This window comes from Bombina bombina, chromosome 4 (assembly GCF_027579735.1).
Source record: "Bombina bombina isolate aBomBom1 chromosome 4, aBomBom1.pri, whole genome shotgun sequence".
In the NCBI taxonomy this organism is placed as follows: domain Eukaryota; kingdom Metazoa; phylum Chordata; class Amphibia; order Anura; family Bombinatoridae; genus Bombina; species Bombina bombina.
In genome coordinates this window covers 703678168-703701142 of record NC_069502.1, presented here as the reverse complement: position 1 = coordinate 703701142, position 22975 = coordinate 703678168, and the positions used below count along the sequence as shown (strand labels likewise).

The 22975-nt window shown below is 42.5% G+C and overlaps 1 protein-coding gene across 3 annotated transcripts in view; it reads right to left on the bottom strand.

The window, feature by feature from the left end:
- Nucleotides 1-22975, bottom strand: part of MAP3K5 (mitogen-activated protein kinase kinase kinase 5) — a 690524-nt gene that overhangs the window by 198067 nt on the left and 469482 nt on the right. For all 3 annotated transcript variants that reach the window (XM_053710886.1, XM_053710887.1, XM_053710888.1), the window contains exon 16: nt 6771-6898. In XM_053710886.1, the coding sequence (XP_053566861.1) occupies nt 6771-6898 (128 nt within the window). The remainder of the gene's footprint in view (nt 1-6770; nt 6899-22975) is intronic.

Here is a 22975-nt window from a genome sequence, read left to right as displayed (position 1 = left end):
AAAAACATAATTTATGCTTACCTGATAAATTCCTTTCTTCTGTTGTGTGATCAGTCCACGGGTCATCATTACTTCTGGGATATAACTCCTCCCCAACAGGAAATGCAAGAGGATTCACCCAGCAGAGCTGATATAGCTCCTCCCCTCTACGTCAGTCCCAGTCATTCGACCAAGAATCAACGAGAAAGGAGTAACCAAGGGTGAAGTGGTGACTGGAGTATAATTTAAAAGATATTTACCTGCCTTAAAAACAGGGCGGGCCGTGGACTGATCACACAACAGAAGAAAGGAATTTATCAGGTAAGCATAAATTATGTTTTCTTCTGTTATGTGTGATCAGTCCACGGGTCATCATTACTTCTGGGATACCAATACCAAAGCAAAAGTACACGGATGACGGGAGGGATAGGCAGGCTCTTTATACAGAAGGAACCACTGCCTGAAGAACCTTTCTCCCAAAAATAGCCTCCGAAGAAGCAAAAGTGTCAAATTTGTAAAATTTGGAAAAAGTATGAAGCGAAGACCAAGTTGCAGCCTTGCAAATCTGTTCAACAGAGGCCTCATTCTTAAAGGCCCAAGTGGAAGCCACAGCTCTAGTGGAATGAGCTGTAATTCTTTCAGGAGGCTGCTGTCCAGCAGTCTCATAGGCTAAACGTATTATGTTACGAAGCCAAAAAGAGAGAGAGGTAGCAGAAGCTTTTTGACCTCTCCTCTGTCCAGAATAAACGACAAACAGGGAAGAAGTTTGACGAAACTCTTTAGTTGCCTGCAAGTAGAACTTGAGAGCACGAACTACATCCAGATTGTGTAGAAGACGTTCCTTCTTTGAAGAAGGATTTGGACACAAGGATGGAACAACAATCTCTTGATTGATATTCCTGTTAGTAACTACCTTAGGTAAGAACCCAGGTTTAGTACGCAGAACTACCTTGTCTGAGTGAAAAATCAGATAAGGAGAATCACAATGTAATGCTGATAACTCAGAGACTCTTCGAGCAGAGGAAATAGCCATTAAAAACAGAACTTTCCAAGATAACAATTTTATATCAATGGAATGAAGGGGTTCAAACGGAACACCCTGTAAAACGTTAAGAACTAAGTTTAAACTCCATGGTGGAGCAACAGCTTTAAACACAGGCTTGATCCTAGCTAAAGCCTGACAAAAGGCCTGGACGTCTGGATTTTCTGACAGACGCCTGTGTAACAAGATGGACAGAGCTGAAATCTGTCCCTTTAATGAACTAGCCGATAAACCCTTTTCTAAGCCCTCTTGTAGAAAGGACAAGATCCTAGAGATCCTAACCTTACTCCAGGAGTAACGTTTGGATTCACACCAGTATAGGTATTTACGCCATATTTTATGGTAAATCTTTCTGGTAACAGGCTTCCTGGCCTGTATCAGGGTATCAATAACCGACTCAGAAAAACCACGTTTTGATAAAATCAAGCGTTCAATTTCCAAGCAGTCAGTTTCAGAGAAGTTAGATTTTGATGTTTGAACGGACCCTGTATCAGAAGGTCCTGTCTTAGAGGTAGAGACCAAGGCGGACAGGATGACATGTCCACTAGATCTGCATACCAAGTCCTGCGTGGCCATGCAGGTGCTATTAGAATCACTGATGCTCTCTCCTGTTTGATTTTGGCAATCAATCGAGGAAGCAGCGGGAAGGGTGGAAACACATAAGCCATCCTGAAGTTCCAAGGTGCTGTCAAAGCATCTATCAGAACCGCTCCCGGATCCCTGGATCTGGACCCGTAGTGAGGAAGTTTGGCGTTCTGGCGAGACGCCATGAGATCTATCTCTGGTTTGCCCCAACGTCGAAGTATTTGGGCAAAGACCTCCGGATGAAGTTCCCACTCCCCCGGATGAAAAGTCTGGCGACTCAAGAAATCCGCCTCCCAGTTCTCCACTCCCGGGATGTGGATTGCTGACAGGTGGCAAGAGTGAGACTCTGCCCATCGAATTATCTTTGATACTTCCATCATTGCTAGGGAGCTTTTTGTCCCTCCCTGATGGTTGATGTAAGCTACAGTCGTAATATTGTCCGACTGAAACCTGATGAACCCCCGAGTTGTTAATTGGGGCCAAGCCAGAAGGGCATTGAGAACTGCTCTCAATTCCAGAATGTTTATTGGAAGGAGACTCTCCTCCTGATTCCATAATCCCTGAGCCTTCAGAGAATTCCAGACAGCGCCCCAACCTAGTAGGCTGGCGTCTGTTGTTACAATTGTCCAGTCTGGCCTGCTGAAAGGCATCCCCCTGGACAGGTGTGGCCGATGAAGCCACCATAGAAGAGAATTTCTGGTCTCTTGATTCAGATTCAGAGTAGGGGACAAATCTGAGTAATCCCCATTCCACTGACTTAGCATGCATAATTGCAGCGGTCTGAGGTGTAGGCGTGCAAAAGGTACTATGTCCATTGCCGCTACCATTAAGCCGATCACCTCCATGCATTGAGCTACTGACGGGTGTTGAATGGAATGAAGGACACGGCATGCATCTTGAAGTTTTGTTAACCTGTCCTCTGTCAGGTAAATCTTCATTTCTACAGAATCTATAAGAGTCCCCAAGAATGGAACTCTTGTGAGAGGAAAAAGAGAACTCTTCTTTTCGTTCACTTTCCATCCATGCGACCTTAGAAATGCCAGAACTAACTCTGTATGAGACTTGGCAGTTTGAAAGCTTGAAGCCTGTATTAGAATGTCGTCTAGATACGGAGCTACCGAAATCCCTCGCGGTCTTAGTACCGCCAGGAGGGCACCTAGAATCTTTGTGAAGATTCTTGGGGCCGTAGCCAATCCGAATGGAAGAGCTACAAACTGGTAGTGCCTGTCTAGGAAGGCAAACCGTAGATACCGGTGATGATCTTTGTGGATCGGTATGTGAAGGTAAGCATCTTTTAAATCCACTGTGGTCATGTACTGACCCTTTTGGATCATGGGCAAGATTGTCCGAATAGTTTCCATTTTGAACGATGGAACTCTTAGGAATTTGTTTAGAATCTTTAAATCTAAGATTGGTCTGAAGGTTCCCTCTTTTTTGGGAACCACAAACAGGTTTGAGTAGAACCCTTGTCCTTGTTCCGACCGCGGAACCGGATGGATCACTCCCATTAATAACAGATCTTGTACACAGCGTAGAAACGCTTCTTTCTTTATCTGGTTTGTTGACAATCTTGACAGATGAAATCTCCCTCTTGGGGGAGATAATTTGAAGTCTAGAAGGTATCCCTGAGATATGATCTCTAGCGCCCAGGGATCCTGAACATCTCTTACCCAGGCCTGGGCGAAGAGAGAAAGTCTGCCCCCCACTAGATCCGGTCCCGGATCGGGGGCTCTCGGTTCATGCTGTCTTTGGGGCAGCAGCAGGTTTCCTGGCCTGTTTGCCCTTGTTCCAGGACTGGTTGGGCTTCCAGCCTTGCCTGTAACGAGCAACAGCTCCTTCCTGTTTTGGTGCAGTGGAGGTTGATGCTGCTCCTGTTTTGAAATTCCGAAAGGGACGAAAATTAGCCTGTCTAGCCTTAGCTTTGGCTTTGTCTTGAGGTAGGGCGTGGCCCTTACCTCCTGTAATGTCAGCGATAATTTCTTTCAAACCGGGCCCAAATAAGGACTGCCCCTTGAAAGGTATATTAAGTAATTTGGACTTAGAAGTAACATCAGCTGACCAGGATTTTAGCCACAGTGCCCTACGTGCCTGTATGGCGAATCCTGAGTTCTTAGCCGTAAGTTTGGTTAAATGTACTACGGCCTCCGAAATGAATGAATTAGCTAGTTTAAGGACTCTAAGCCTGTCCATAATGTCGTCTAGCGTATATGAACTAAGGTTCTCTTCCAGAGACTCAATCCAAAATGCTGCCGCAGCCGTAATCGGCGCGATACATGCAAGGGGTTGCAAAATAAAACCTTGTTGAACAAACATTTTCTTAAGGTAACCCTCCAATTTTTTATCCATTGGATCTGAAAATGCACAGCTATCCTCCACCGGGATAGTGGTACGCTTAGCTAGAGTAGAAACTGCTCCCTCCACCTTAGGGACCGTTTGCCATAAGTCCCGAGTGGTGGCGTCTATTGGAAACATCTTTCTAAATATTGGAGGGGGTGAGAACGGCACACCGGGTCTATCCCACTCCTTAGTAACAATTTCAGTTAATCTCTTAGGTATAGGAAAAACGTCAGTACTCGCCGGTACCGCAAAGTATTTATCCAACCTACATAGTTTCTCTGGTATTGCAACGGTGTTACAATCATTGAGAGCTGCTAAGACCTCCCCTAGTAATACACGGAGGTTCTCCAATTTAAATTTAAAATTTGAAATATCTGAATCCAATCTGTTTGGATCAGAACCGTCACCCACAGAATGAAGCTCTCCGTCCTCATGCTCTGCAAGCTGTGACGCAGTATCAGACATGGCCCTAGTATTGTCAGCGCACTCTGTTCTCACCCCAGAGTGATCACGCTTGCCTCTTAGCTCAGGTAATTTAGACAAAACTTCAGTCATAACAGTAGCCATATCTTGTAATGTTATCTGTAATGGCCGCCCAGATGTACTAGGCGCCATAATATCACGCACCTCCCGGGCGGGAGATGCAGGTACTGCCGCGTGAGGCGAGTTAGTCGGCATAACTCTCCCCTCGCAGATTGGTGAAATTTGTTCACATTGTACAGATTGACTTTTATTTAAAGTAGCATCAATACAGTTAGTACATAAATTTCTATTGGGCTCCACCTTGGCATTGGAACAAATGACACAGATATCCTCTGAGTCAGACATGTTTAACACACTAGCAATAACTTGCAACCTGGTTATAGTCTTTTTTAGCAAAAACGTACTGTGCCTCAAAGAGGTACTTAAACGATTAAAGATTAAATGACAGTTGAGATAATATACTGAGAACAGTTATAGCATCAACTTTAAAACAACACAACTTTTAGCAAAGGTTTTGTTCCCATTAGTAAGATAACATAACTAAATTTGACATAAAAATTACTGAGTAACGTCTTTATCCACAGTCAATATAAAAAATTCTCACAGCTCTGCTGAGAGAATGTACCTCCCTTCAAGAAGTTTGAAGACCCCTGAGATCTGTCAGAGATGAACCGGATCATGCAGGAAAAAATAATAGCTGACTGGAAATTGTTGATGCGTAGCAAAGAGCGCCAAAAACGGCCCCTCCCTCTCACACACAGCAGTGAAGAGAAACGAAACTGTCATAATTCAAAATAAACTACTGCCAAGTGGAAAATAAAGCCCAAACATTTATTTACTCAGTACCTCAGCAGTGTAAACGATTCTACATTCCAGCAAAAACGTTTAACATGATATAATACTTATTAAAAAGATTAGTGACCTTTAACAAAGTAGTTCCGGTGAAGTACCATTCCCAGAATACTGAAGTGTATACATACATGTCATTATAACGGTATAGCAGGATTTTCTCATCAATTCCATTCAGAAAATAAAAACTGCTACATACCTCAATGCAGATTCATCTGCCCCTGTCCCCTGATCTGAAGCTTTTACCTCCCTCAGATGGCCGAGAACAGCAATATGATCTTAACTACTCCGGTTAAAATCATAGCAAAAACTCTGGTAGATTCTTCCTCAAAGTCTGCCAGAGAAGTAATAACACGCTCCGGTGCTATTATAAAATAACAAACTTTTGATTGAAGTCATAAAAAACTAAGTATAATCACCATAGTCCTCTCACACATCCTATCTAGTCGTTGGGTGCAAGAGAATGACTGGGACTGACGTAGAGGGGAGGAGCTATATCAGCTCTGCTGGGTGAATCCTCTTGCATTTCCTGTTGGGGAGGAGTTATATCCCAGAAGTAATGATGACCCGTGGACTGATCACACATAACAGAAGAAATGAGGTTCCCTTAGAAGATTAGAAAGTGGATAGCCGTTATATCCCAAGGTTAATTAGGATGAATATATCTTACACTTATGCTTTAATTATGTCCTCCTATGCTAGTTACTACTGAGAACATTATGACTTTGTGATGTTTTGCAATATCTTTCCTTTTTATTTCTCCTGTGTGCCAATATACTGTTTAAAAAAAAAAAAAAAAAATCAGATGAGACCAATGAGTGGTCTCCTTTATTTTAGGATGCTTTTTGCCACTACGTCTTCATGAGATCCAAAAGTGGTCTCCTGGGTTTGTTGAAAGGCACAAAGACTGCATGGCATGCTATTGTTTTGTAGCTTATTGAAATTGCTCTATACTACTGTACTGTAATTGTGTCACATTTGGATATTATATCTGTATGCCTAATAAAAAAAAACTAAAAAAAAAAAAAAATGGATGGCTGAGAACACATTAAATGGAAGAAACAGTATAATGTCCCTCTGTAAATGTGCACGTCCTATTAAATAAATCTTATCTCCTTTAGTGGGGTCAGTTAGGGCATAAAAGTGCAGAAATAAAATGCTCTAATGTAAACATTCTATTATTGCCTTGTCGCTTGTATATAACTAAGTGATTATAACTAAGCAAGCTCCCGAGCAGCAATTCACTACTGGCTATCAAAACACATCTATTGAGCCAATGACAAGAGACAATTGTGTGTAGACTCTAATCAGCAGCTAGCTCCCAGCAATGCATTGCAGCCCCTGAGCCTACTTAAGTATGCTTTTCAATAAAGGATGCCAAGTCCACTTGATAAAATAAGTAAATTAAATTGTTTCTAAAAATTGCACGCTCTGTCAGAGCATTGAAAGTTCCATTCTAACTATCATGACATTTACATATGAAGAACAGACTTACCTCCTGGGACTTGTTCCATGAAGATTTTAATAAAACCATTTTCACTGAAGGAGCCCATATACTGAACAATGTTCTTGTGTTTCAAATGCTTATGCAAAGCAATCTCCTCATGAAGCGGCTGAGAGTACCTATACAAAATAAAACAAGGCATCTAAATGTGTGTTCTAAATAGAATGCAAAAAACAGAATTTATGTTTACCTGATAAATTGCTTTCTCCAACGGTGTGTCCGGTCCACGGCGTCATCCTTACTTGTGGGATATTCTCTTCCCCAACAGGAAATGGCAAAGAGCCCAGCAAAGCTGGTCACATGATCCCTCCTAGGCTCCGCCTACCCCAGTCATTCGACCGACGTTAAGGAGGAATATTTGCATAGGAGAAACCATATGGTACCGTGGTGACTGTAGTTAAAGAAAATAAATTATCAGACCTGATTAAAAAAACCAGGGCGGGCCGTGGACCGGACACACCGTTGGAGAAAGCAATTTATCAGGTAAACATAAATTCTGTTTTCTCCAACATAGGTGTGTCCGGTCCACGGCGTCATCCTTACTTGTGGGAACCAATACCAAAGCTTTAGGACACGGATGAAGGGAGGGAGCAAATCAGGTCACCTAAATGGAAGGCACCACGGCTTGCAAAACCTTTCTCCCAAAAATAGCCTCAGAAGAAGCAAAAGTATCAAACTTGTAAAATTTGGTAAAAGTGTGCAGTGAAGACCAAGTCGCTGCCCTACATATCTGATCAACAGAAGCCTCGTTCTTGAAGGCCCATGTGGAAGCCACAGCCCTCGTGGAATGAGCTGTGATTCTTTCGGGAGGCTGCCGTCCGGCAGTCTCGTAAGCCAATCTGATGATGCTCTTAATCCAAAAAGAGAGAGAGGTAGAAGTTGCTTTTTGACCTCTCCTTTTACCGGAATAAACCACAAACAAGGAAGATGTTTGTCTAAAATCCTTTGTAGCATCTAAATAGAATTTTAGAGCGCGAACAACATCCAAATTGTGCAACAAACGTTCCTTCTTCGAAACTGGTTTCGGACACAGAGAAGGTACGATAATCTCCTGGTTAATGTTTTTGTTAGAAACAACTTTCGGAAGAAAACCAGGTTTAGTACGCAAAACCACCTTATCTGCATGGAACACCAGATAAGGAGGAGAACACTGCAGAGCAGATAATTCTGAAACTCTTCTAGCAGAAGAAATTGCAACCAAAAACAAAACTTTCCAAGATAATAACTTAATATCAACGGAATGCAAGGGTTCAAACGGAACCCCCTGAAGAACTGAAAGAACTAAATTGAGACTCCAAGGAGGAGTCAAAGGTTTGTAAACAGGCTTGATTCTAACCAGAGCCTGAACAAAGGCTTGGACATCTGGCACAGTTGCCAGTTTTTTGTGAAGTAACACCGACAAGGCGGAAATCTGTCCCTTCAGGGAACTAGCAGATAATCCTTTTTCCAATCCTTCTTGAAGGAAGGATAGAATCCTAGGAATCTTAACCTTGTCCCAAGGGAATCCCTTAGATTCACACCAACAGATATATTTTTTCCAAATCTTGTGGTAAATCTTTCGAGTTACAGGCTTTCTGGCCTGAACAAGAGTATCGATAACAGAATCAGAGAATCCTCGCTTCGATAAAATCAAGCGTTCAATCTCCAAGCAGTCAGCTGGAGTGAAACCAGATTCGGATGTTCGAACGGACCCTGAACAAGAAGGTCTCGTCTCAAAGGTAGCTTCCAAGGTGGAGCCGATGACATATTCACCAGATCTGCATACCAAGTCCTGCGTGGCCACGCAGGAGCTATCAATATCACCAACGCCCTCTCCTGATTGATCCTGGCTACCAGCCTGGGGATGAGAGGAAACGGCGGGAACACATAAGCTAGTTTGAAGGTCCAAGGTGCTACTAGTGCATCCACTAGAGCCGCCTTGGGATCCCTGGATCTGGACCCGTAGCAGGGAACTTTGAAGTTCTGACGAGAGGCCATTAGATCCATGTCTGGAATGCCCCACAGCTGAGTGACTTGGGCAAAGATTTCCGGATGGAGTTCCCACTCCCCCGGATGCAATGTCTGACGACTCAGAAAATCCGCTTCCCAATTTTCCACTCCTGGGATGTGGATAGCAGACAGGTGGCAGGAGTGAGACTCCGCCCATAGAATAATCTTGGTCACTTCTTCCATCGCTAGGGAACTCCTTGTTCCCCCCTGATGGTTGATGTACGCAACAGTCGTCATGTTGTCTGATTGAAACCGTATGAACTTGGTCCTCGCTAGCTGAGGCCAAGCCTTGAGAGCATTGAATATCGCTCTCAGTTCCAGAATATTTATCGGTAGAAGAGATTCTTCCCGAGACCAAAGACCCTGAGCTTTCAGGGATCCCCAGACCGCGCCCCAGCCCATCAGACTGGCGTCGGTCGTGACAATGACCCACTCTGGTCTGCGGAATGTCATCCCTTGTGACAGGTTGTCCAGGGACAGCCACCAACGGAGTGAGTCTCTGGTCCTCTGATTTACTTGTATCTTTGGAGACAAGTCTGTATAGTCCCCATTCCACTGACTGAGCATGCACAGTTGTAATGGTCTTAGATGAATGCGCGCAAAAGGAACTATGTCCATTGCCGCTACCATCAACCCGATCACTTCCATGCACTGAGCTACGGAAGGAAGAGGAACGGAATGAAGTATCCGACAAGAGTCCAGAAGTTTTGTTTTTCTGGCCTCTGTTAGAAAAATCCTCATTTCTGAGGAGTCTATAATTGTTCCCAAGAAGGGAACCCTTGTTGACGGGGATAGAGAACTCTTTTCCACGTTCACTTTCCAGCCGTGAGATCTGAGAAAGGCCAGGACGATGTCCGTGTGAGCCTTTGCTTGAGGGAGGGACGACGCTTGAATCAGAATGTCGTCCAGGTAAGGTACTACTGCAATGCCCCTTGGTCTTAGCACCGCTAGAAGGGACCCTAGTACCTTTGTGAAAATCCTTGGAGCAGTGGCTAATCCGAAAGGAAGCGCCACAAACTGGTAATGTTTGTCCAGGAATGCAAACCTTAGGAACCGATGATGTTCCTTGTGGATAGGAATATGTAGATACGCATCCTTTAAATCCACCGTGGTCATGAATTGACCTTCCTGAATGGAAGGAAGGATAGTTCGAATGGTTTCCATCTTGAACGATGGAACCTTGAGAAATTTGTTTAAGATCTTGAGATCTAAGATTGGTCTGAACGTTCCCTCTTTCTTGGGAACTATGAACAGATTGGAGTAGAACCCCATCCCTTGTTCTCTTAATGGAACAGGATGAATCACTCCCATTTTTAACAGGTCTTCTACACAATGTAAGAACGCCTGTCTTTTTATGTGGTCTGAAGACAACTGAGACCTGTGGAACCTCCCCCTTGGGGGAAGTCCCTTGAATTCCAGAAGATAACCCTGGGAGACTATTTCTAGCGCCCAAGGATCCAGAACATCTCTTGCCCAAGCCTGAGCGAAGAGAGAGAGTCTGCCCCCCACCAGATCCGGTCCCGGATCGGGGGCCAATATTTCATGCTGTCTTGGTAGCCGTGGCAGGTTTCTTGGCCTGCTTTCCCTTGTTCCAGCCTTGCATTGGTCTCCAAGCTGGCTTGGCTTGAGAAGTATTACCCTCTTGCTTAGAGGACGTAGCACTTTGGGCTGGTCCGTTTTTACGAAAGGGACGAAAATTAGGTCTATTTTTTGCCTTGAAAGGCCGATCCTGAGGAAGGGCGTGGCCCTTACCCCCAGTGATATCAGAGATAATCTCTTTCAAGTCAGGGCCAAACAGCGTTTTCCCCTTGAAAGGAATGTTTAGTAGCTTGTTCTTGGAAGACGCATCAGCCGACCAAGATTTCAACCAAAGCGCTCTGCGCGCCACAATAGCAAACCCAGAATTCTTAGCCGCTAACCTAGCCAATTGCAAAGTGGCGTCTAGAGTGAAAGAATTAGCCAATTTGAGAGCATTGATTCTGTCCATAATCTCCTCATAAGGAGGAGAATCACTATCGAGCGCCTTTATCAGTTCATCAAACCAGAAATATGCGGCTGTAGTGACAGGGACAATGCATGAAATGGGTTGTAGAAGGTAACCCTGCTGAACAAACATCTTTTTAAGCAAACCTTCTAATTTTTTATCCATAGGATCTTTGAAAGCACAACTATCCTCTATGGGTATAGTGGTGCGTTTGTTTAAAGTAGAAACCGCTCCCTCGACCTTGGGGACTGACTGCCATAAGTCCTTTCTGGGGTCGACCATAGGAAACAATTTTTTAAATATGGGGGGAGGGACGAAAGGAATACCGGGCCTTTCCCATTCTTTATTAACAATGTCCGCCACCCGCTTGGGTATAGGAAAAGCTTCTGGGAGCCCCGGCACCTCTAGGAACTTGTCCATTTTACATAGTTTCTCTGGGATGACCAACTTTTCACAATCATCCAGAGTGGATAATACCTCCTTAAGCAAAATGCGGAGATGTTCCAACTTAAATTTAAATGTAATCACATCAGGTTCAGCCTGATGAGAAATGTTCCCTGAATCAGTAATTTCTCCCTCAGACAAAACCTCCCTGGCCCCCTCAGATTGGGTTAGGGGCCCTTCAGAGATATTAATATCAGCGTCGTCATGCTCTTCAGTAACTAAAACAGAGCAGCCACGCTTACGCTGACAAGGGTTCATTTTGGCTAAAATGTTTTTGACAGAATTATCCATTACAGCCGTTAATTGTTGCATAGTAAGGAGTATTGGCGCGCTAGATGTACTAGGGGCCTCCTGAGTGGGCAAGACTCGTGTAGACGAAGGAGGGAATGATGCAGTACCATGCTTACTCCCCTCACTTGAGGAATCATCTTGGGCATCATTGTCATTATCACATAAATCACATTTATTTAAATGAATAGGAATTCTGGCTTCCCCACATTCAGAACACAGTCTATCTGGTAGTTCAGACATGTTAAACAGGCATAAACTTGATAAGAAAGTACAAAAAACGTTTTAAAATAAAACCGTTACTGTCACTTTAAATTTTAAACTGAACACACTTTATTACTGCAATTGCGAAAAAACATGAAGGAATTGTTCAAAATTCACCAAATTTTCACCACAGTGTCTTAAAGCCTTAAAAATATTGCACACCAAATTTGGAAGCTTTAACCCTTAAAATAACGGAACCGGAGCCGTTTTAAAGCTTTAACCCCTTTACAGTCCCTGGTATCTGCTTTGCTGAGACCCAACCAAACCCAAAGGGGAATACGATACCAAATGACGCCTTCAGAAAGTCTTTTCTAAGTATCAGAGCTCCTCTCACATGCGACTGCATGCCATGCCTCTCAAAAACAAGTGCGCCACACCGGCGCGAAAATGAGGCTCTGCTTATGCTTTGGGAAAGCCCCTAAGAAATAAGGTGTCTAATACAGTGCCTGCCGATATTATTATATCAAAATACCCAGATAAAATGATTCCTCAAGGCTAAATATGTGTTAATAATGAATCGATTTAGCCCAGAAAAGTCTACAGTCTTAATAAGCCCTTGTGAAGCCCTTATTTACGATCGTAATAAACATGGCTTACCGGATCCCATAGGGAAAATGACAGCTTCCAGCATTACATCGTCTTGTTAGAATGTGTCATACCTCAAGCAGCAAGAGACTGCACACTGTTCCCCCAACTGAAGTTAATTGCTCTCAACAGTCCTGTGTGGAACAGCCATGGATTTTAGTTACGGTTGCTAAAATCATTTTCCTCATACAAACAGAAATCTTCATCTCTTTTCTGTTTCTGAGTAAATAGTACATACCACCACTATTTCAAAATAACAAACTCTTGATTGAATAATAAAAAACTACAGTTAAACACTAAAAAACTCTAAGCCATCTCCGTGGAGATGTTGCCTGTACAACGGCAAAGAGAATGACTGGGGTAGGCGGAGCCTAGGAGGGATCATGTGACCAGCTTTGCTGGGCTCTTTGCCATTTCCTGTTGGGGAAGAGAATATCCCACAAGTAAGGATGACGCCGTGGACCGGACACACCTATGTTGGAGAAAAGTTAATACTGAATAATAACATACATACACACAAACATATACACACATAAACATATAAATATACATACACATACACACATAAACATATACACACACATATACATATACACACACGCACACAAACATATACACACACATATACACACAAATACATATACACACACACCACACACAAACATATACACACATATACATATACACACACATTACATATATACACACACATACACATACATATATACACACACATACATATACACACACATACACACACACACACACATATATATATATATATATATATATATATATATATATATATATATATATATATATACACACACACATATACACACACATACATACAGTGTATAAATTATTTTTAATTACATTTTCCAAAAGAAAAAAAGAAACAGAAAAATAATATAATACATTTCGAAATTAAATGACAGTATATAAAACAAAATGTCAATAATGTTCAATACAGTGTATATAAAGCTAAAATAAGACTAACAAGAGTCCAAAAGATAATAAATAATAAAATTAACAAATCAACAAATTTGTTGTTGGATATTTATTGGCTATGATTTAAAAATAAGAACCATTTCTGATTCATCATATTGTTACAAAAGCATATGATTCCTAACAATGACTGTGAACTCTGTACATTTTGGTTCTTTTTTGTTCTTCCGAAATTTTAAAAATATATTTTTTGAATTCTTACATGAATGTTCTAGATCAGGGGTTTTCAAACCTGTGGTCAGGCCTCCCTAAGAGGCCACATTTTTACATACCTCCCAACTGTCCCGGTTTGAATGGGAGAGTCCAATTTTAGGGGTCTCTCCCGATAAGCATGCCTTCAATCCCGCATTGCCCCCTCGCCCCACTAAGTGGTTTTTAAAATGCAAAAAGCATTTTTTGGGGGGTTACCATATTGTGAAATTAGCAATTAGCAGCTAGTTCCCATCCAGCTAAACACCATGTGATTTTCCCATAGTCACATGATTTATCTGTTTATATAGCACGCTGCTTGTGAGTTGGTTAAACTCTTAAGGACATATGACAGAATTTTTCCGTCATAAAACAATTGAGCAAACTGAAAGCTGTGTCCTTAAAGGGTTAAGTGTGAATTGGTTAAGTGCGAGCGAGGCACAAAGGCAGCTCTGTGAGTTTTATGGGGTTAAATCAGCAGCCACATGTGATATATTGCATTACAAACATGTTAGTTACGTAAGTGGGATCAAAGAGAAAATACACAGATTTCTGTTTAATATCCTGAACAAATATATATTTATAATGCCTCCTTAATGAGAAAAATAATGTACTGAGTCAGTGACACAGAAGCACTTTGCATTTATTTAAAAGTCTGACTTTTTAAATATTTGTGTTATGGGTTTATATTAGCTTTCATAGCTTCTCTATAAAGTGATTTGCACTGAGTTCTGCAAAATATATGTACACATTATATATATATATATATATATATATATAAAAATATAAATATATGTTTGGTTTTTGTTAGGCTTTATGAAGGTGATAATGTATTAAATGTGAAAAACAGAAAAAATATCCTGTCATTTTGCAAGTTTTCTCTTCAACAGGTTCACATGAGCCTTCCCTGAGGTGGCAGGGATAATAAAGCACCAAACTTGCATGTCCTGAGTGATTGCCAGAGCTCTTGTGCAATCTTAAAGGGACATAATTGCTATATTTCTGTATATAAGTTACTGGGAAGGGGTTGTGTTGGTACGAGGCAGACAGAAGTACAATATAATATTATATACAGAATGTTTAAGTTTTTGTGGTTATAAACGTGCATGTGTGTATGTGAATGAATGTGTGTTTGTGTGTGTCTATAAATGTGTATGTGTGTGTAAATACGTGTGTAGGAGTGTGTATGTGTATAAATGTGTATGTGTGTGTAAATACGTGTGTAGGAGTGTGTATGTGTATAAATGTGTATGTGTGTGTAAATACGTGTGTAGGAGTGTGTATGTGTATAAATGTGTATGTGTGTGTAAATACGTGTGTAGGAGTGTGTATGTGTATAAATGTGTATGTGTGTGTAAATACGTGTGTAGGAGTGTGTGTGTACGTGTGTATAAATGTGTATGTGTGTGTAAATACGTGTGTAGGAATGTGTGTGTACGTGTGTATAAATGTGTATGTGTGTGTAAATACATGTGTAGGAGTGTATATGTACGTGTGTGTATAAATGTGTATGTGTGTGTAAATACGTGTGTAGGAGTGTGTTTGTACGTGTGCGTATAAATGTGTATGTAAATACGTGTGTAGGAGTGTGTATGTGTGTGTATAAACGTGTATGTGTGTGTAAATACGTGCATAGGAGTGTGAATGTGTGTGTGTATAAATGTGAATGGGTGTGTAAATACATGTGTAGGAGTGTGTATGTACGTGTGTGTATAAATGTGTATGTGTGTGTAAATATGTGTGTAGGAGTGTGTATGTGTATAAATGTGTATGTGTGTGTAAATACATGTGTAGGAGTGTGTATGTGTGTGTGTATAAATGTGAATGGGTGTGTAAATACGTGTGTAGGAGTGTGTTTGTACGTGTGTGTATAAATGTGTATGTGTGTATAAATGTGTATGTATGTAAATACGTGTGTATGTGTGTGTATAAATGTGTATGTGTGTAAATACGTTTGTAGGAGTGTGTTGTATGTGTAGAAATGTGAATGGGTGTGTAAATACATGTGTAGGAGTGTGTATGTGTGTGTGTATAAATGTGTATGTGTGTGTAAATACGTGTGTAGGAGTGTGTATGTACGTGTGTGTATAAATGTGTATGTACGTGTGTGTATAAATGTGTATGTGTGTGTAAATACGTGTGTAGGAGTGTGTTGTATGTATGTGTATAAATGTGTATGAGTGTGTAAATACGTGTGTAGGAGTGTGTATGTACGTGTGTGTATAAATGTGTATGTGTGTAAATACGTGTGTAGGAGTGTGTTGTATGTGTATAAATGTGAATGGGTGTGTAAATACGTGTGTAGGAGTGTGTTTGTACGTGTGTGTATAAATGTGTATGTGTGTAAATACGTGTGTAGGAGTGTGTATGTACGTGTGTGTATAAATGTATATGTGTGTAAATACGTTTGTAGGAGTGTGTTGTATGTGTATAAATGTGAATGGGTGTGTAAATATGTGTGTAGGAGTGTGTGTGTATAAATGTGTATGTGTGTGTAAATACGTGTGTAGGAGTGTGTATGTGTATAAATGTGTTTGTGTGTGTAAATACGTGTGTAGGAGTGTGTTGTATGTATGTGTATAAATGTGTATGTGTGTGTAAATACGTGTATAGGAGTGTGTATGTACGTGTGTGTATAAATGTGTATGTGTGTAAATACGTGTGGAGGAGTGTGTTGTATGTGTATAAATGTGAATGGGTGTGTAAATACGTGTGTAGGAGTGTGTTTGTACGTGTGTGTATAAATGTGTATGTGTGTAAATACGTGTGTATGTGTATAAATGTGTATGTGTGTAAATACGTGTGTAGGAGTGTGTATGTACGTGTGTATAAATGTATACGTGTGTAAATACGTTTGTAGGAGTGTGGTGTATGTGTATAAATGTGAATGGGTGTGTAAATACGTGTGTAGGAGTGTGTAAGTGTGTGTAAATACGTGTGTAGGAGTGTGTATGTACATGTGTGTATAAATGTGTATGTGTGTAAATACGTGTGTAGGAGTGTGTTGTATGTGTATAAATGTGAATGGGTGTGTAAATATGTGTGTAGGAGTGTGTATAAATATGTATGTGTGTGTAAATATTTGTAAATGTGTATGTGTGTAGGAATGTGTATGTATGTGTGTGTGTAAATATGTATGTGTGTGTAAATATATGTATGCGTGTGGGTGTGTATGTATGTGTGTGTCCTCTAATAGGATATGCTGTATAATACCAAGGAGGGGGGCGGGGGGAGCAAATGAGATACTAGAAGTAAATTGGAATGTTGTTTAAAATTGTATTCTCTACCTGAATCATGAAAGGAAATGTTTGGGTTTCATGTATTTTTAACTGAAAATGTACAAGGAAAACATTTTACATTCTATCCAGATGCTTCAAATAAATGTTAATTACAAAACCTTCCCAGTGACATATTTGCTAAAATGAATGTACATAGATGATACATTGCATCTGTGAAACAGTCAGTCATGAGAGAGTACAAACCAATTCAATTGAGGCCATCTGTCCAAGTAGCAAGCACCTGTCTTATGCAGTTAATTAAATGTCTATTGACCAATATTCAGGTTTTCATTTAAAGAACCACTAAATGCAGTAGAATTGCATAATTGACAAATGCATAGTAAAAAGACACCTGGGGCCCGATCACATATTCGGTGTCGCCCCGCAAAAGCCAGTGTCGCCAATTATTTTGCAAATCTAGCGATCACATATACGGCGTTAGGATTTTTGATTTTCATAATATTTAGTGAATTTTAAAGGTAGTCTTTTTTATTTTATGTAATTGTAGCTAATTGGGTTTAATTTAGGGGCTGTTAGGTTAGGGGGCTTAGTGATTATATTGATATTTTGCGTTGTGGGGGGTTGACGATTTAGGGGTTAATAGGTTAATTGGGTGGATTGCGTTGTGCGGGGATGGCAGATTAGGGGTTAATACATTTATTAGGTACTTTGTGAAATGGGGGGATGGAGGATTAGGGGTTAATAAATGTATTATGTGCTTTGTGATGTGGGGGTTGGCGGATTAGGGGTTAATAGTTTAAATAGGTAGATTGCGTTGTGCGGGGATGGCGGTTTAGAGGTTAATAAAAAAAAATATTAGTTGCGATTTTGTGGGATGGCGGATATAGGAATTTTGATGTATCTGGTTCATTTTTTTGAGGTGGGTTAGATTTTTACGGGTGTTTAAAACATTTTTTTTTTTTCTCTTAGGCGGCGGCAGTTCATAAACTGCCGTAAGTCACTGGCGACTCCAGAAAACATAAATTATGCTTACCAGATAATTTCCTTTTCTTCTGTATGAGGAGAGTCCACGGATTCATTCCTTACTTGTGGCAAATACAGAACCTGGCCACCAGGAGGAGGCAAAGACACCCCAGCCAAAGGCTTAAATACCTCCCCCACTTCCCTTATATCCCAGTCATTCTGCCAAGGGAATAAGAAACAGTGGGATAAATATCAGGGTATAAATGGTGCCAGAAGAACAAAACAAAATTTAGGTCCGCCCTTCGGAGAATACGGGCGGGGCCATGGACTCCCCTCATACAGAAGGAAAGGATCTGGTAAGCATAATATATGTTTTCCTTTTTAATATGAGGAGAGTCTACGGTTTCATTCCTTACTTGTGGGTAACATATACCCAAGCTCCAGAGGACACTGAATGAACGGGAGGGCGAAAAAGAAGGCAGACCCTATTCTGAGGGCTCCCAAAAGCTGTTTCACCCGAAGCAAAAATGTCAAACTTGTAAAATTTAGAAAAGGTATGTAAGGAGGACCAGGTAGCCGCCCTACAAATCTGATCCATAGAGGCCTCATTCTTAAAGGCCCAAGAGGAAGCCACAGCTCTAGCTGAATGAGCCTAAATCCTCTGAGGAGGCTTATGTCCCGCTGTCTCATAAGCTAAGCGAATAATGCTCCTCAACAAAAAAAGATAAGGACGTGGACGAGGCCTTCTGCCCCCTACGCTTCCCAGAATAGACACCAAACAAAGACGAAGTCTGTCTAAACTCCTTCGTAGCATGAAGATAGAACTTCAAGGCCTGAACCACATCCAAATTATGAAGTAACCGTTCTTTCGAAGAGGAAGGATTAGGACACAAGGAAGGAACCACAATCTCCTGATTGATGTTGCCATCTGAAAAGACCTTGGGAAGAAAACCTAACCCAGTACGAAGAACAGCCTTATCAGCATGAAATACTAGGTAAGAAGGCTCACATTGCAAGGCAGCCATTTCAGAGACTCTGCGCGCCGAAGCAATAGACAGTAGAAAAAAAACCTTCCAAGACAGTAATTTAATGTCAACTTCATGCATAGGCTCAAACGGAGCCTTCTGCAAAACTTTAAGAACAAGATTTAAACTCCAAGAAGGAGCGCTAGATCTAAACACTGGCCTGATTCTAGCCAGAGACTGAACAAAAGACTGAACATCTGGAAGCTCAGCGAGCCTCTTGTGCAGTAAAACAGACAGGGTCGAAATCTGTCCCTTAAAGGAGCTAGCAGAAAGGCCCTTCTCCAGACCATCCTGGAGAAAGGAAAGAATCCTGGAAACCCTGACCTTATGCCAGGGGAATCCACGCTCTTCACACCAGAATAAGTAGGTCATCCACACCTAATGATAGATGCGACGAGTAACTGGCTTACGAGCTTGAAAGAGAGTATCAATAACTCTCCCAGAGAAAACTCTCTTGGCTATGTCTAAGCGTTCAATCTTCACGCAGTCAGCCTCAGAGAATCTAGATTTTTATGAACAAAATGACCTTGTTCCAGCAGATCCCTGCGACAAGGTAACTTCCATGGAGGAGATGACGACTTCCCCACTAGATCCGCAAACCACATCCTTCGCGGCCACGATAGAGCAATCAGTATCACTGATGCCCGCTCCTGCTTGATGCAGACCACTACTCGAGGAAGGAGAGGTAATGGCGGAAAAAGGTATATGAGACTGAACCTCCAAGGAACCACTAATGCATCTATTAGCTCCGCCTGAGGTTTCCTGGATCTCGACCCATACCTGGGTAGCTTGGTATTGAGACGGGACGCCATGAGATCCATCTCTGGAGCCCCCCACCTGTTGCATATCTCCACAAACACCATTCCCCCGGATGAAAGGATTGTCTGCTAAGAAAATCCACTTCCCAGTTGTCCATACCCGGAATGTGGATCACTGACAGCGAACAGTTGTGGGCCTCCGCCACTCCAGAATCTGAGATACCTCCCTCATTGCTAGGGAGCTCCTCGTTCTCCCTGGTGGTTGATGTAAGCCACCAAGGTGATATTGTCTGATTGGAATCTGATAAACTGGGACAAACCCAGACGGGGCCAAGCCTTCAGAGTATAGAAGATCGCTTGAAGTTGCAGAATGTTGATCAGAAGAGAGCTCTTCTCCCGAGACCAAAGGCCCTGAGCCTTCTTGGCTCCCTAAACTGCTCCCCATCCTGAGAGATTTGCATCTGTAATCACAATCTCCCAGGATGGTCTTAAAAAGGATGTCCCTCGGGACAGGTGATCTGGACAAAGCCACCAAGAAAGCGATTCTCTCGACTGGTTGTCCAGAGAGATCTATTGAGACTGATCTGAATTGCCGTTCCACTGTCTCAGCATGTACAGTTGTAACGGTCTGAGACGGAACCTGGCAAAGGGAATTATGTCCATGCTGGACACCATGAGACCAATCACCTCCATGCACTGCGCCACAGAGGGCCTTGAGGAGGTCAGGAAGGCAAGACATGCCGAAGCCAGCTTGCAGCATCTCTGGTCTGAAAGAAAAATCCTCATAACTAGTGAGTCTATTATAGTGCCAAGGAATTCTACCCTGGTGCTTGGAATAAGATAACTCTTTTCCAAGTTTATCTTCCATCCATGGGATCGAAGAAGAGAGAGAGAGAGAAGAGATTCTGAATGTTCTTCTGATAGACAAAAGGATGGTGCTTGTACCAGGATATCGTCCATATAAGGTGCTACTGCAATGTCCTGGGTTCTGGCCACGGCCAAGAGAGCCCCCAGAACTTTTGTAAAAATCTTGGGGCAGTAGCTAGTCAAACGGAAGAGCAATAAACTGGAAGTGCTGGACCAGGAAGGCAAACCTTAGAAACTGAAAGTGTTCCCTGTGGATTGGGACATGAATGTAAGCATCCTTCCGATCTATAGTGGTCATGAACTGTCCCTTCTGGACTAAAGGAAGGATAGACCTTATCGTCTCCATCTTGAACGAGGGGACGTTCAGAAACTTGTTTAAGCACTTTAGGTCCAGAATTGGGCGGAAAGTTCTCTCCTTTTTTGGGACCACGAAAAGGTTTGAGTAGTATCCGAAGCCTTATTTCTCTTAGGGACCCGGGATAACGACTCCTAAGGAAGATAGATCCCGAACGCACACCAGAGAGGCATTCTTCTTCTCTGGTATTGATGACAGATTTGAGAGAAGGAATCTGCCCTTGGATGGAAGAGATTTGAACCCAATTCTGTAACCCTGACCAATGACCTCCAGGACCAAAGGATCCTGCACATCCCTAAACCAAGCTTCTAAGAAGAGCGAGAGTCTGCCCCCTACCTGATCCATAGACGGATCGGGGAGACCCCTTCTTGATTATTTAGTCTCAGCAGGCTTCATTGTTCTGCTTGGACTTATTCCAGGACTGAGCCGGCCTCCAAGTCTTAGGTTGCTCGGTCTAGCTAGCAGAAAGGCCCTTCTCCAGACCATCCTGGAGAAAGGAAAGAATCCTGGAAACCCTGATCTTATGCCAGGGGAATCCACGCTCTTCACACCAGAATAAGTAGGTCATCCACACCTAATGATAGATGCGACGAGTAACTGGCTTACGAGCTTGAAAGAGAGTATCAATAACTCTCCCAGAGAAAACTCTCTTGGCTATGTCTAAGCGTTCAATCTTCACGCAGTCAGCCTCAGAGAATCTAGATTTTTATGAACAAAATGACCTTGTTCCAGCAGATCCCTGCGACAAGGTAACTTCCATGGAGGAGATGACGACTTCCCCACTAGATCCGCAAACCACATCCTTCGCGGCCACGATAGAGCAATCAGTATCACTGATGCCCGCTCCTGCTTGATGCAGACCACTACTCGAGGAAGGAGAGGTAATGGCGGAAAAAGGTATATGAGACTGAACCTCCAAGGAACCACTAATGCATCTATTAGCTCCGCCTGAGGTTTCCTGGATCTCGACCCATACCTGGGTAGCTTGGTATTGAGACGGGACGCCATGAGATCCATCTCTGGAGCCCCCCACCTGTTGCATATCTCCACAAACACCATTCCCCCGGATGAAAGGATTGTCTGCTAAGAAAATCCACTTCCCAGTTGTCCATACCCGGAATGTGGATCACTGACAGCGAACAGTTGTGGGCCTCCGCCACTCCAGAATCTGAGATACCTCCCTCATTGCTAGGGAGCTCCTCGTTCTCCCTGGTGGTTGATGTAAGCCACCAAGGTGATATTGTCTGATTGGAATCTGATAAACTGGGACAAACCCAGACGGGGCCAAGCCTTCAGAGTATAGAAGATCGCTTGAAGTTGCAGAATGTTGATCAGAAGAGAGCTCTTCTCCCGAGACCAAAGGCCCTGAGCCTTCTTGGCTCCCCAAACTGCTCCCCATCCTGAGAGATTTGCATCTGTAATCACAATCTCCCAGGATGGTCTTAAAAAGGATGTCCCTCGGGATAGGTGATCTGGACAAAGCCACCAAGAAAGCGATTCTCTCGACTGGTTGTCCAGAGAGATCTATTGAGACTGATCTGAATTGCCGTTCCACTGTCTCAGCATGTACAGTTGTAACGGTCTGAGACGGAACCTGGCAAAGGGAATTATGTCCATGCTGGACACCATGAGACCAATCACCTCCATGCACTGCGCCACAGAGGGCCTTGAGGAGGTCAGGAGGGCAAGACATGCCGAAGCCAGCTTGCAGCATCTCTGGTCTGAAAGAAAAATCCTCATAACTAGTGAGTCTATTATAGTGCCAAGGAATTCTACCCTGGTGCTTGGAATAAGATAACTCTTTTCCAAGTTTATCTTCCATCCATGGGATCGAAGAAGAGAGAGAGAGAGAAGAGATTCTGAATGTTCTTCTGATAGACAAAAGGATGGTGCTTGTACCAGGATATCGTCCATATAAGGTGCTACTGCAATGTCCTGGGTTCTGGCCACGGCCAAGAGAGCCCCCAGAACTTTTGTAAAAATCTTGGGGCAGTAGCTAGTCAAACGGAAGAGCAATAAACTGGAAGTGCTGGACCAGGAAGGCAAACCTTAGAAACTGAAAGTGTTCCCTGTGGATTGGGACATGAATGTAAGCATCCTTCCGATCTATAGTGGTCATGAACTGTCCCTTCTGGACTAAAGGAAGGATAGACCTTATCGTCTCCATCTTGAACGAGGGGACGTTCAGAAACTTGTTTAAGCACTTTAGGTCCAGAATTGGGCGGAAAGTTCTCTCCT